The sequence below is a fragment of the Engystomops pustulosus genome, chromosome 4 (assembly GCF_040894005.1).
Source record: "Engystomops pustulosus chromosome 4, aEngPut4.maternal, whole genome shotgun sequence".
Taxonomy (NCBI): Eukaryota; Metazoa; Chordata; class Amphibia; order Anura; family Leptodactylidae; genus Engystomops; species Engystomops pustulosus.
In genome coordinates, this window is record NC_092414.1 from 151,277,222 (window position 1) to 151,292,140 (window position 14,919).

Genomic DNA, 14,919 nt, shown 5'->3' on the forward strand with positions numbered 1-14,919 from the left:
TCTAGAAGCAAGGTTTTACCAAAGTGAATCATTCTATGCAATTACTTTATACATCTGTATGTCATATGTTCTGGCCACATGGCCACATGGCTAAAGTGGAAGTTTTTGGATATGACATGTTGCTTCAAATATGCCTAAATTTTATTTATATAACATCAGTTTCTTACAAAAATTTGAGCAGCCTTGCAACCCTGCAGGTGGCTGTAACAACTGTATAAATCATAACCAAATGCAGTCCCTCTGTTATTTAAGTAAAGATCTTGCCAGTCCAATATCTGAGTGACGACACGTGACATTGAGTATCTACAGGTTATCTATAATAAATGTATAGCATGCCAGAAATGCATTATCATTATGATAATTGTGACATAATGAGTTTGAGAGATAATTGATAGCAATTGATGTTGCTTATTAATGGAATTAAAAGATACTGCTTGATTGGAACGTTTAAAAACAATTGTATTAGTTAACTTTAAAACATGTGGTGTCTAGTCAAAAATCTCTTTTATCTTTCTATTTCCTTTAAGTTTTTAATTTTAATCGGTTCATCGCACAATTCCCCTAACCACATCTCCAAAGAAAATAAAACTCCTACCAGTTGAGACAATATGATTGATGGATGAATGCAAAATATATATTAGCTTCACTTTACACATTTTTCCTAAAAAGTTTCATTTCTTATAGGCTCAATATGAAAATCCACCTCATATCTATGCATTAGCTGACAACATGTACAGAAATATGATCATTGACAGGGAAAACCAGTGTGTCATTATAAGGTAAGATACTTGTCTATTTGTATCATTTCTTTTATGGAGATTTGTTTTTTTATTTTGCTTTTTTATGTTGCACTTGTACTGTTTTTTAGCTTTTATGTGGTCAATCGAGTTTATCAGCTCCCAAATCTCAATACACTTAAAGGGGTATTCCCACAAAGACAAGTTTCTTATATGTACTCAAGTTAACAAAATAACATTCTCTAATTCACTGTTATTATTAACAAAAATGGAGCATTTCACAGATATAAGTCCAACCTGTCTCTATCAGTCCTGGTGTGCACAATTTCAGTTGCCCGTAGACACGACCCAGTGACTTCTCACTTATGGTTGGGTGCCATTTTGGATTTCTGTGTGAGATCCTGCAGATGAGATTTATGTCTATCTCTGCTGTTTGCCTGTAGCCACGCCCCCCTGCATGGAGCTCAGAGACACTCACTGATCACTTCCTGCTAGGAGATACTGAGCAGAGAGAGAGGCTGCAAACTACAAGGAGATAAGTGATGCGGGGGAAGGGGGAGGCAGGCACATATCTGTGAGATGTAGCAGAGCTCACAGTGTAACAGTGTAATGGTCTATCAACCACTGTGTAATCATCTCATTCATCTTTGATCTGTCTCATCGCTTTCTCTGTGTCAGTGTTTTAGTACAATGTCAGAAGCCAGTTGAAAGTGTATTTACACCTGTACCCTGATAATGTAACCACATTGTCACCCCACAGAACTAAGTGGATAATACAGTAATGTGTCTGCTTAGAGAGTCCCTGGGATTTTGCACTGAGCAGCATAAGGAGTTATAGGAGCTAAAACAGCTATAAAACTAAGTAAAATAGTAAAGTAAATGGTTAAAATGATCTTTATTTAACATCACTAGGGGATTGAGATGTGAGAATTTTCTTTCATGAGAAAACCCCTTTAAACTGTTGTAGAGGACAATTTATAAACTTTCTGAATTCCTGATTTCCAATTCTGTTTCTATTTATCCAAATGAGTCTATCAGAGCACCAAAAGTAGATTTCTGTAGAAATAAGGCAGAGAAAGAAGAAAATAGGGCACTCATTAATATAAAAATACAATTTTCTGTAAATGATAGACCTGCATGCATTTTTATATACTGTCCCTTTTTCGCTACATTTTTGTAACCTGCAGATTTTGGCTTTACTTCCCTGTGCCATATCTCATGTCTGTGTGCATTTTTCTTTCCCAAGTTTGCAGAGTGGATGGGCTACTTTCTTCAAGACTCTGTTGTGTGTAAAGTCACTGAGGGAGGTGATACTTTTAGTAGTGATAACCTGCTATATGCTATAGTGGTGACGGATTAAAGCATATGATGACACCAGCTCCACATACAGTAGGTACAATCCTGAGGATAGACATGGTCACTCAGAGAATAAAGTTAAGAAAGCCTCTTCAGTTCCCCCAGAAAAAAGGAATTACTAATTACATTCTATCAGAACATAAAAAGTGCAGTTCTTTGGATAATGTTAGCTTAGTTCGACAACTAGGGTGGTCAGGAAATGACTAATTGCCTATACAGAAGTCCCCTCCAATAATAATATTTTTTCTATTTATGTATTTTACCTTACTTTTAAGTTGGTGTGTTCCACAATGTTTGTAAGATTTTCTTCTTTAAATGTTGCTGTTACACATGAGTTTGCCAGTGGACAAATGTGCTCCAATTCTCTCACATCCTGACATCCTTTGCCCAAACCTCAAAAGTTTATTATTCTTGGGAGAATAAATTGCTTATGATTCAGTCTATTTTTAGTTTAGATGAAGCTGTGATCACTGGCGCAAACCTTAGAGGATGCTCCCTGTTAATAAATGTCATAAGAGCACCTGGATAGCAAGTGGCTGATACACATGGGCATTGCTTTGTAGTCTACAACAGATCATTATCTATGGAGGATAAAGTAACTAATAAGTAGGAAAATATGATGATGTGTATACAGCCGGTGGTGCGTTGCACATTATTGTGATTTCCTAGAAGATGCTATTATATGTGCAAAACTACTTCTACACACACACTTACTGCCCTGCTACACACATACTATGTAAACACACAGCACTGCTATACATGTATACAAATTTTAATCCCCTAGTGATGTTTACAGAATAATGATTTTACCCTCTTACTCTACAATTTTACAATTTTATTGCTGTTTTAGCTCCTATAAAGGTTTAAGGGTAAAGAACCAGTATATAGGTTGCGCTGCTTATGTAAGGGATCTATACTGCTCAGTAGAAGTACTGTATATTTCATTAACAAAATAAATAAATATGAATTAGATATACTTCAACTCATGAATTAATAACAAAGAACATTTATTGCGTATACAAAACTATTGATAAAGAGAGTAATGTGGTAGGACGATGCGTTTTGGGGAGAACTTGCCCCTTCTTCAATGCATATATAATTTTTTGTGGGAGATCCTTAGCAGGTGGATCTTCGGTACAGAATTCATAAAGAGATCTCCTGTAACTCAGTGTTGGCTATTGTAAAATTCCAGAGTGTGGGCAAGTCATGATTTCTCTGTGCTATGAGATGCTGTGTGCTGACAATGTGCTTAGATTGTCATAATACAGGGTTTATCTACACTTTAATTTAGCTTATCAACATTCTACTAGTATCTGACACAGAAAAAGATCAAAGACGATGTGATCCTTGAGATGGATATAAAACACAATGTCACTCTCAGCTCTGCTATAACGCACACCAAGTCAGCTCTGCTATATGCCTCCCTCCCGGATAAAGACCTTATCTTGCTTGTAGCTAGTAAAGTAAGTCTCTGCACACTGCTGCTTGCTTGCAGTAAGTGTCTGTGTATGAGCTGGTCTTGTAATGCAGGGGGGAGAGGCAGAGAGCGCTGCAGCTGTACCGACATAAGAAGCTATTTATGAGAAGAATCTGACCATAGTCAGAATATTTATTGTTGGATCCAGGGGCAACCAAAATTGTAAATACCAGGACTGATAGAGACAGGTTGGAATTATTTCTGTGAAATGCTGTATTTTTGTTAACAGTGAATTTGAGAGTGTTATCTTGAGTATAATTTAAGAATCTTGTCTTCATGGGAATTCCTCTTTAATAATAGGTAATTCCATTGGCCGTGGTATATAAAAAGGAAAGATGGCTAGCTGAATCTTATCAAAGCTATGTATATAATCTCCTCAGCGCATATCACTTCTTTTATCAAATTCCAGGTTTTCTACATGCTTGTCAATATTTCATAGTAACACTACAATCTAAACACACTGTCCTCTGCACATTTCCATTTCTCTTTTTATGAATAGCAGAAAACATTCTACATTATATTCTTGTATATATATAACCTAACTTGTAAAAGAGCATCACAAGGAATGGTATGAAGGTGCATGCGCAAAATTTGCAGAGAGCCGGTGACATCATTGGCTCTCCGAATACTGTGTAGGCGGTGCCAGTCGGACTGGGGGTTGAATACGTTAAATTACGGCAGAGCCCAGAGGTTCTTTGCAGGGCACCTGAGGCTCATTTAAATATAAAAACATATTTTTATCCAAAATGCATTTGTTCAAAGATATACCAAAATAAGAATACTGCTAATGGACTTTTATATGCATTGGAGTGCTGGAGAAACCTTTACCTTTTGTTTGCTATTTTGACATCCTGAGGTGATCTGAGTTTGTGGACTTGTTTAAAAGAGGACCAAATCATGGCAGAGCATACAAGTGTGATGTCCTGTTCCGCAGATGTGCTGAAGTCATTCAAGGCAAAGGCCTGGACACGTTTTAATTGGTGACAGCTGTAACCTTCATGAAATTTTGTTCTAATCTTTCTCTGTGATACAGTCATTGCTGTTCCCTAATAGGGATCATTCTGTTTTTTGCTCAATAAATGTTCTATGTTCATATACTTTGGTCATTTTGTAAAACATCGTTCTAGTGGCATGGTGTACCCCTTACAAAAATCCTTCAAATTTCGATCAATGGACATTACTTTATTTCTGAAAAAATCATTATTATTGATTGTATACAATTTTCCAATATACTTTCTGTATAATTCCTCACAGTTTTCTAGATCTCAGCTTGCGGTCATTCTATAGAAAGCTTCTATGTTTACTACCAGTGGACAGAAATCTGTTCATGGTCACACATTTGTGCAAGAAAAACGCTCTATTGAAAACTGTGGGTCATTGAAATAAAATCGATGTTAAAAACTAAAACACTAAACAAAGCCTGATTTGAAATCTGATGGATCCGTTTTTCACTGCAATGGTCATGTGTAACCAGCCTAATGGTTGTTAGTTGATGTTTAAACCCATATTTGTTTTATCATTTTCAGTCTATGGGAGATATTTATCATATGCCGGTGCTTGTGCACAGCCCAATACAGCTCTGACATGGCGCAGAGGCCCTGATAAATATCCCCCTATGTATCAGTTAGTCTTTGTATTGCTTTTCTCTTTAATTGTAAAGTTCTGTTAAAGTAAATCAACTAGTTGCAAACACTAAAAAAACTAGAGCTGGTCACCTCCGCTCCTCTTCATCTTGATCCCAGCGCTGTCCTCCGCTAGTATTGACACGCTGGGATGACCTAGGAAAGAAACTTGTAATTAGCAGTACGGAGTGCGAAGACAAGATGTCCGGCGTTCTGGGCCACCACGTGAGAGCCGTGAATTCAGCCAGAGAGGGAGGAGCGGGCTGCATAAATAGCAGCCTGGAGCGCCGGACGTCTTATCCTTCTGCTTATCCTTGTGTTTTTGCAACTGGTTGATTTCTTTTAAACAAGCTGACACTATGGTCTGGAAGAGAAATGTCCTACTTTCTTCCAAGCATAAAACATAATGCTTTAAAAACATCTGACATCTAAATGTGTATTTCTTTCTCATCATTTTTCCTACTTAGTGGAGAAAGTGGTGCAGGAAAAACAGTGGCTGCAAAATATATCATGGGTTACATTTCGAAAGTATCAGGGGGAGGCCCAAAAGTTCAGGTGAGAAACATGGCTTTATACTTTGTATAAGATTGTTCAAAGACAGAGACATTGCATCCATGCTGGAGTATTATCTTTGTAAGCTTTAAATATTACTTCTGTTCTAGAAACGGTTGGATAAAAATAGTTTATTAGTACAAAAGCTTTCCAGTAGACATTTTGGCTACATATCACAACTGACTTCATGCTGAGACATAGGAACATTGGACCTCCAGCACTTCTAGAGTCCATAGAAAACAATGGCTCTTCTGAGTGGAATTTCAATGAATCTAGTTAACATATAATGCATTTCCAATTGTTATAGTGATCTATTATTTATATTTGACTATTGATCTAGTAGTATCAGTCTTTTGTTTCTTTCAATTTTTTTAAATAAAATTTAGAAATTCTCACATGACACAGTGATAATCATGTGAACCTGATCTGCTTTAAATCCGGTTTTCCGACAAGTATATCATGTCAATGGTTGTCTCCTGTTGTCATTTGCAGCATGTAAAGGATATCATTCTGCAATCAAACCCTTTATTAGAGGCCTTCGGGAATGCAAAGACCGTGAGGAACAACAACTCCAGCAGATTTGTAAGTTCCAGTTTCATTTTCATGTAAAATCTTTATATTGAAATTGATAATTAAGGCTCTTGCAAATAAAATAGATTTAGCACAGGGTTGGTTAAAGAAGCTAGCATTTGGTAAACTTAGAGTCATTTTAGCTGAAAACTAGAATACATTAACTGTAACTGTAATGTAATTTGTACTTCCCAAAAAGGGCTACTATTGGTATGAAAAATATACTGCAGTGGCCACAGGAGGAGTAAAGCTGTCACCTATTTAGTGTATAACCACTGCAGGTATGGGTTGTCCCAATAATCTGATTTTACATCTAGTTGCTAATCTAAAAACTAATTCTGCACCTTTTCTAGCTTACATATATGCGTGAGATCTTTAGCTGCAGACCAATAGAAGATCCATAAAGGCCTCCCTATATGTAAGATGGCTGTTCAACGACTCTCTCTGTCGAACTTGCATTTGTAATTAGAAGAGAGAACATTATCGGCCAACTAAGAATACATTCACACAGCCCTATGCCCGCCCCACCGCAGTCAGGCGTGCATAGCCCTGTGCGCTGCAGAGGAGGGAACACCTTCCCCCATAGCGTAAAGCGCCACACGGCTGCACACACGGGGAACGATAAAGAATGCTCTATCTTTTCCACGTGTATGGCACGGAGCGGTGCCACATACCGCTCCGTGCCGCCGGGCCGCCATTGCCCTCTGTGGGTATTTATATGATGAACAAAACATGCCTACATGAAAGGTTCCTTGAAACGCTAAAATAGAGAAATCCAGCCGCATCCAATCATACAATGGTACTGTTCAAAGATCAACACTTTGTCTTCGTATTAGTATTCATTTCATCACCTAAGCTACATTCTACAATGTTTATCCAAAAGGGAAAGTACTTTGAAATTCAGTTCAGTCCTGGAGGAGAACCAGATGGAGGTAAAATATCCAACTTCTTGCTGGAAAAATCTCGAGTCGTTATGAGAAATCCAGGAGAAAGAAGTTTTCATATTTTTTATCAGGTATGAAAACAAGCAGAAAATATTGTATTGTACTGTTATACTGATTATTACACAATGCTCACATGCTCAAGGATCTTGGATTGCTGTCAATTCTTAATTTTCAGTTTTCCCATTTGTGTATATATATTCATTCCAAGATCTTACTGACCTGCATAATCATACACTTGTCCGATGGGATGTTTGGGTGCTAATGTCAGATTAATATTATTAAGTGTTTCAAAACATACTCCCGTGTCGACAGATGTTATTCTTGTTTCACTCTTCTCTTCAGTGGCCAAAACTTGGCAATTGCATAATGCAATGATATGTGAAACTCATTATGTATCATCTTGTTGTATCAACATGAGTTACTCATTACAAGTCTATTTAATGCATTTTAAATCTGTCTGTATAACAAACAACAAAATCAACCTTACTTCTGTGTAAGAAGCAAAGGAGAAGTTCACAAAGTCCCCAATAAAATGCAGATTTTCAAGTCCACAGTATGTTAGATCTGAACAGTGGCATAACAAGACCATTGGGCTTGATAGGAACTTTGGATTTTGGACCCATATACCTAAACTCACACTGCAACCCCTTATCCTATTCATTACAGTTGAGGATACACATATATGCTATAAACGTATACTAAACGTATAAACATATACTCACTGCACAACCTCATACACCAGCAGCAGGTGCCCTTTTTGGTATACTGTCCAGCAGCTCTCATTAATAAAATGCCTGCACCAGCAGCCCCTTATTAATGAAATGTCCACTGCAGGATGGAAAACTATCACCAGGATGAATGATTGTAAACCAAGCACACTGGCATACTGGTGTGTTCCCCCTCTGACAGGATATGCTCTTCCTTTAGCTTCTTATGCCCTAGTTTTTGCAAAAAATAAAAGACTTTTAAAATTATGTAAATAAGCCCGAGGAGCTTCGTTCTCCATAGGTGTTAATATGCATAATTTCCTGCGGCGGTGTTGCCACCTGATGACATCATACAGTGTGCACAGGCAGAGAGCACAGACATGTCTTTTAATCAATGGTATGTATGTCTTACATGCATAACATCAATTCCCTTCTGCTCTGAGGAACAGGCTGAGGGTCCCCTCCATCCCTGGGCCCCATTGCAGCTGCACCACCTGAGACCACGAGTGTTGCCTGGTTCTGTCATTAATCGTAGTCTAAATTTTACTTTTTTTTACACAAACTTTAGCTGATCGAAGGAGCTTCTAAAGAACAAAGGAATGACCTTGGGATTACAAACCTAGATTATTATTACTACCTTAGCCAGTCTGGATCCTACAAAGTGGATGATATCAATGACAAGAGGGACTTTCAGGAAACTATGGTAAGAGAAACAATTACATGTCTACATTTAGTTCATCGTATGTGTTTGAAAAAGTTATCAAAACTAATGTTGGGAGGAGCCATAGTGAGCAACCATTCATATACCAGCTACCATGTTTTAAAGCCCCCGTGGTGGATTAAAGTTCTAACATGATTGGCTGGCTGGTGTCTTTGGTTGAGACCCTTTTATGGCGGTGAATATTTTTATATTTTAAGGTTTATAGGAATGCAGTAACATATATGACCAATTCAACCCCCTAGAATTAGTGGATTCCCCTACATAAAAGCAAACCTCATACCCTATTGTAAAATGCCTAGTATACTAATGCCCAGACACCTAGTATTTGCCATAATGGGTGTCCTTTTTTTTCCTAAATCGGGTAAATGGAAGTCTATTGATACATTTAATGTATACACCAAATGTTTTCCTGGCACATGTTCTGAATGAATTTCACAAACTCCGTGTGAATGCAGTCTAGATGTGATGAACTGGAACCTATAACTATTCTTATTTATGTTGCCTTTAGCACGCCATGACTGTTATTGGTATTTTTGCTGAAGAACAAGCGATGGTGCTTCAGATTGTAGCAGGAATTCTCCATCTGGGTAATATTAGCTTCAAAGAAAAGGGAAATTATGCAGCAGTGGAGAGTGAAGAGTGTAAGTATTACTGTGTATGGATTGTGTGCTTCAGAAGAATGTGACAAATCTATCGTGTCATAATGTTTATCATTGTACTTTGGCTCCAGATGATGATCTCCATTCTCCAGTTAGTCATATGTATAGATATCATTAGACAGGTTCCACCACTGGCTTTGGCCCTTTAATTATTCCATCAGCTGTGGGGGGTTTTTTTCAGATTTTTTAAAAAAGCATGAATCTGGCTTTAAACCGCACTGTACTAGGTTTGCTTCTATGTTTAAGCTAGTATAGTTGATTTGACTTTTTGGGACTTTTAATCACCAAATAGTCTGAAAAAACCTATGATAAATGTCCCACATATATACTGGAGATCTAAATGCGTGAACAATGTATAACACCTTGATTTTTTCAGAAATAATTTAAACTCCATTGATCATTATTGATGGATTTTGCCACTAGAACAGCATTTTACAAAATTAACAAGGTCTATGTGATTACTATAATTGGAGAACAGCGGAGATTGCACCACAGAGTAAGATTATAACCTTTAGAAAATTTAGTCACCAATTAGCAGGAAGTGCACAGATCTTGGCTCTGAATGAATTCAGCACATCTGCGGCCACAGGACATCACTGGTCTCTCACATTGCTTTGCTGGGATTTTGGTCCACTATTCTTCCATTGGGGGTTTCTTGGCCATAACTTTGTCAACAAGGATTTTCCAGAGGTTTTCTATTGGATTTAGAACAGGACTTTGGGCTGGTTAAAACCTGCTTTTGTAAGAGTGGCCTAATATTTAAACGATACTCAGCTTTTTTTTTCATTGGAACGTTTATCTTTTATGGGCAAAAATAGTTTAATTGAAAAATTGTGCTGAAAAACCCTAACTCGGCTTATACTCGAGTCAAGGAAAAACCGCGGCTCCGACATCAGGTCCTGGTCCGTCACAGTCTTCGTGACGTCAGCCGTATAGGCACACACTATGATGTCAGCTTGCGGCTGACGTCTTGGTGCCTGCGACCGACCGGGAGGGGCTGGCATGCTATATAATCGAGGGGGCAGGCAGGCAGGCTATATACTTGAGGGGAAGGCACCCTATATACTCTAGGGGGGCTGGCAAGCTATATACTTGATGGGGCTGGCAGGCTATATACTACAGGGGCTGGCTGGCTAAAAACTACAGGGGACTGGCAGGCTATATACTCCAGTGGGCTGGCAGGCTATATACTGGGGGGGCTGTGCCCAATGCATTTCCCACCCTCGGCTTATGCTCGAGTCAATAGGTTTTTCCAGTTTTTTTGTGTCAAAATTAGGGCTTATACTCGGGTCGGCTTATACTCGAGTATATACGGTACTTCTCTTGTTTGTTCTTGCAGAGATGCAGTTTTCCAGCTCACTGTGTATAGCTTAACCCTGTTATACTTAGTGCTTAGAAACACTTATTCTAGTTTATTGTCAGTGTGATAGGAATTCAGTTTATATTCAGAAATAAGCAACACATAATGGCAGATTTACTTACCCGGTCCATTCACGATCCAGCGGCGCGTTCTCTGCGCTGGATTCGGGTCCGGACAGGATTTATTAAGGTAGTTCCTCCGCCGTCCGCGAGGTGGCGCTGCTGCGCTGAAGAGCATCGGAACGCACTGGAATACACCGAGCCGGGTTGAGTGAAGGTAAGTGCAATTTTCACGACAGTTTTTATTTTTTAAATGCGGCGGTTTTTCCGAATCCGTCGGGTTTTCGTTTGGCCACGCCCCCTGATTTCCGTCGCGTGCATGGCGGCGCCGATGCGCCACAATCCGATCGCGTGCGCCAAAATCCCGGGCCAATTCAGGGAAAATCGCCGCAAATCAGAAATATTCGGGTAACACGTCGGGAAACCGTGAAACGGGCCCTTAGTAAATGACCCCCAAATGTGAGAGGTCAAGCTGCTTTTCTGATAGGGAAACAACAGCCCGCAGTGAGTGTGAGAAAAGCAGCTGCACAGGAGAAATCAAGCAACATTTTTAGAGAAATTTGTATTAGCCCAGAAGAGATCCGATAATAAAAGAAATTCCTTTGAATGTATACATGGCCTTTAAGACTTTCTGTATAATAGTCAGTTTGAGTCGTTGGTAATCAGATCTTTTGTCTGCCATTGAAACTTCCTTTCTATTATTTCATTGATATATGAGACAATTCTGTATAGGCATTAGATCACTTCTGCAGGATACCACAAAACAGAATAGCCCATTTATATTTCATGTAGAGAAATGGATATGCCTCCATAGCAAATGCATTGGTACAAAGCGACTTTAATGTCTGTAAGCATGTCCCCTGCCTTCTCATACAATCACACGGAGTCCTCATTTTGTGTCATCATTAGCAGTGATATACTGTGCAGATTGCAACAATGTGGCCACAATCTGTTGTTAATTTAGAAGAAAGAGTATGGGTGAAGTAAAGTTTGATTAGATTGTGAGCCCCATTGGGGACAGGGACCGATTTGGTAAGCTCTGTGTAGCGCTGTGTAATCTGTGTGCGCTATATAAAAAAAGGAACTATTATTATTAAAACAAAGGCTGTTCATCAAAACATTATTTTATGGGGATTATTAGGCAAAAAGATACAGAAAATAATTTGAACAAATTAAACCTGTATGGGTGCGGTCACACGGCACGTTTAACGTATGCGTTTAAAAACTCATTGCAATAGCTAAAGAGTGATTTGCCTCATTAAATGGCTGTTAACACGTGTGTTTATAAAATGCAAATGTTAACGCTTGCTTTAACAAACACATGCGTTAACTGTGATGTTAACGCATGCATTAACAATGCATTAACGGTTGCGTTTTGTAAACACACGTGTTAACAGGTGTTTAATTAGGCAAATCACTCTTCAGCTATTGCAATGCATTTTTAAGCGCATGCGTTAAACGCGACCTGTGACCGCATCCTGAATTGAGAGTATCCAATGAGGTAATTGAAATAAACTGTAGCTAAATCTGTATTCCCATTAGGTGTTATTAATATGAACAATTAGGATACATCTAGCGTTATCTTGATTAACAAAATATTCTGAGAAAATTCATTTATTTCTAAGAAATCACTACATTGTTTTTTGTGTGTTTGGTTTATGTGCTACACATTACAATAGTCTTATATTTTTGTAGTTTTAGCTTTTCCTACATTTCTTCTTGGAATTAATGAAAGTCGTTTAAAAGAAAAGTTGACAAGCAGACAGATGGACAGCAAGTGGGGCGGCAAGTCTGAGTCTATCAATGTGACACTGAATGTGGAACAGGCCTGCTACACCAGAGATGCCTTAGCCAAAGCTCTTCATGCTCGTCTGTTTGATTACTTAGTGGATGTAAGTATAATTTACCATCTTAACCCCTTAATGATGACCCCTGAGTAAGCCTACCTGACAGGCGATGCGTCATTGGTCATTGTCTAACTATTTACAGCAATGTAATTCATCTAGATCTTATATCGCAATATATTGTATATTAAGCTGCATATTCTGTGGTACCTACCCATATACATTTGCCTACTAAAGTTTGTTTTATCTTGCTGCATTTTCATGTCTGTTTATACATTATGGCCATATTATACTTATTGTATTTGCAGCCATACCTAGGTTATGCGGGTGAGGTTTACTCATACCCCATATCTGGGACATGTTTAAGTGTTTTTTACAATTATTTATGTCTTGAATAAAATATATTTCCTAAATGCACATCTTCTGTGTTATAATATTGACCATGTTATATGTTCCCCATGAGGTCATAAAAGACAAATTTACCACTATAACTGGGGCATCTATAAGAGTCATTAAAAACACATTCAAGTACGTGGGCCTATTGTCAGTGTGGCTGTGAATAAAAAATTAAAACAAATGGCCTAAAAAATTATTTTGTGTGCATCTAGCCTCAGGCTACATTCAAATGATGTATGCCCGCCGTAAAGTAGTGAGCGCTGCTCACCCTGCCCCTCTCCATACAGTAACATAGGGCCCAGCGTCATATTCCGTAGAAAGATAGAACATGTCCTATCTTTCTACGGACTAAGGAACGGTAGGGTGCCATGAGGCCATTGAAGTGTATGCGGGACATGTATATGCTGTATATATGTCGGCCGCATATACGTCGGCTGTATATACGTCGCCCATATATACGTCCCCCATACATTCGTGTGAATGTAGCCTTACTCTGAAAATTTCCCTGGATTCCATATTGTTAGCAACACAAAGCTCAATGATGTGCAGATTACATAGAAGCCCCATGCAGATGGCAGGGGGCAACAGTGAGGAACAGAAGCAAAGTCTCCAGTGTCTGTAAGTCTACAGCAGACTTGTATAAGAAATCTCCTGGAATATTATAGATCACATTATAAGCAGAAGTAGATTTTCCTCATATGTGGGAAAATCCCTGTATTAGAAAAACATGTTAATACACAGGCATATACAGCATAATGCTGTAAAGATAAAAATGTGTATTGTGAACTTAAGTAGAAAATAAGACTTTGGACTTGTTTTATAGGAACTAAATGACTGCAATTGTCTCTGAATAACAAAAAAGCTTCCTGGAAAGAATGAAAACTACCAGAGACTCACACAGCAGATACAGCATTTTTTTCCCATGTATTCTAAAAGATTAATTTACTTGAAGTTGTATACCAGTTAGCGCACCCAGACATCATAGAGATGGGTGCTGGGCTTCGGTTGACACTCTATGTGCTGTTTGTGCAGGTGTAGATTGGGGGATTTTAAATGAAACAGACAAAAGATAACTTTTCCATAGGATATATAACAATTATTAAGCCTACCATTAGTCTCTGTACAGCAGTGACAAATATTTCTATTTCTATATTTCTAGTCAATTAATAAAGCAATGCAGAAGGATCATGAAGAATATAATATTGGTGTTCTTGATATTTATGGCTTTGAAATATTCCAGGTAAGTAAAATTAATTAGAGTTTTACACTAGTTCCTGTATGTGCAGTAGAATAATTTTTATCTGTTTGTTTTACAGAAAAATGGTTTTGAGCAATTCTGCATCAATTTTGTCAATGAAAAGTTACAACAAATATTTATAGAGCTGACTCTCAAAGCAGAACAGGTAATGGAACGGAGTTCTCTGTCTACGCCAACCTTTCATATAACTACAGGTTATATTCACTTGCTTATTAATACAAGACAAGTCAATAGTCTCTAAGCCACATGTGACATGAATGGCAATATTAGCATTTCCCTACCACTGTAGTCATACCACCTAGTAAACCCTAAGATATACAGACTTGCATTCAAGTTTTCCACACAATTTGTAGTTAAAGGAGTGTCCAAAGATTGAAAATCATGACTGCTTTCATCCAATAACAGTGCGACACCTGACCATGGTTTGTTATGGTATTACAGCTCCGATGTATAGAGATGAATAGAACTTAGTTGCAGTACCAAACAATACCCATGGTCAGGAGCGGAGCTGTATTTGGAAGAAACCAGCCATGTTTTTCAACCCCTGGTCAACCCCTTTAAGCCTTTTCGCTTAATTTTATTTAAATCTTAATGCACTGAAGCAAAATAGGTTTGGTTGCAGTGTGCACATAACCTTTAAAGTTAGTAAAGAAAGCT

The 14,919-nt window shown here is 38.2% G+C and overlaps 1 protein-coding gene across 1 annotated transcript in view; it reads left to right on the forward strand.

Moving 5' to 3' along the window:
- MYO1E (myosin IE) overlaps window positions 1-14,919 on the forward strand; it is a 117,193-nt gene that overhangs the window by 55,601 nt on the left and 46,673 nt on the right. Inside the window, exons 4-12 of the mRNA XM_072148099.1 lie at window positions 685-779; window positions 5,660-5,747; window positions 6,237-6,326; window positions 7,198-7,329; window positions 8,534-8,668; window positions 9,195-9,327; window positions 12,460-12,656; window positions 14,164-14,244; window positions 14,321-14,407. Coding sequence (XP_072004200.1) covers window positions 685-779; window positions 5,660-5,747; window positions 6,237-6,326; window positions 7,198-7,329; window positions 8,534-8,668; window positions 9,195-9,327; window positions 12,460-12,656; window positions 14,164-14,244; window positions 14,321-14,407 — 1,038 coding nt within the window. The remainder of the gene's footprint in view (window positions 1-684; window positions 780-5,659; window positions 5,748-6,236; window positions 6,327-7,197; window positions 7,330-8,533; window positions 8,669-9,194; window positions 9,328-12,459; window positions 12,657-14,163; window positions 14,245-14,320; window positions 14,408-14,919) is intronic.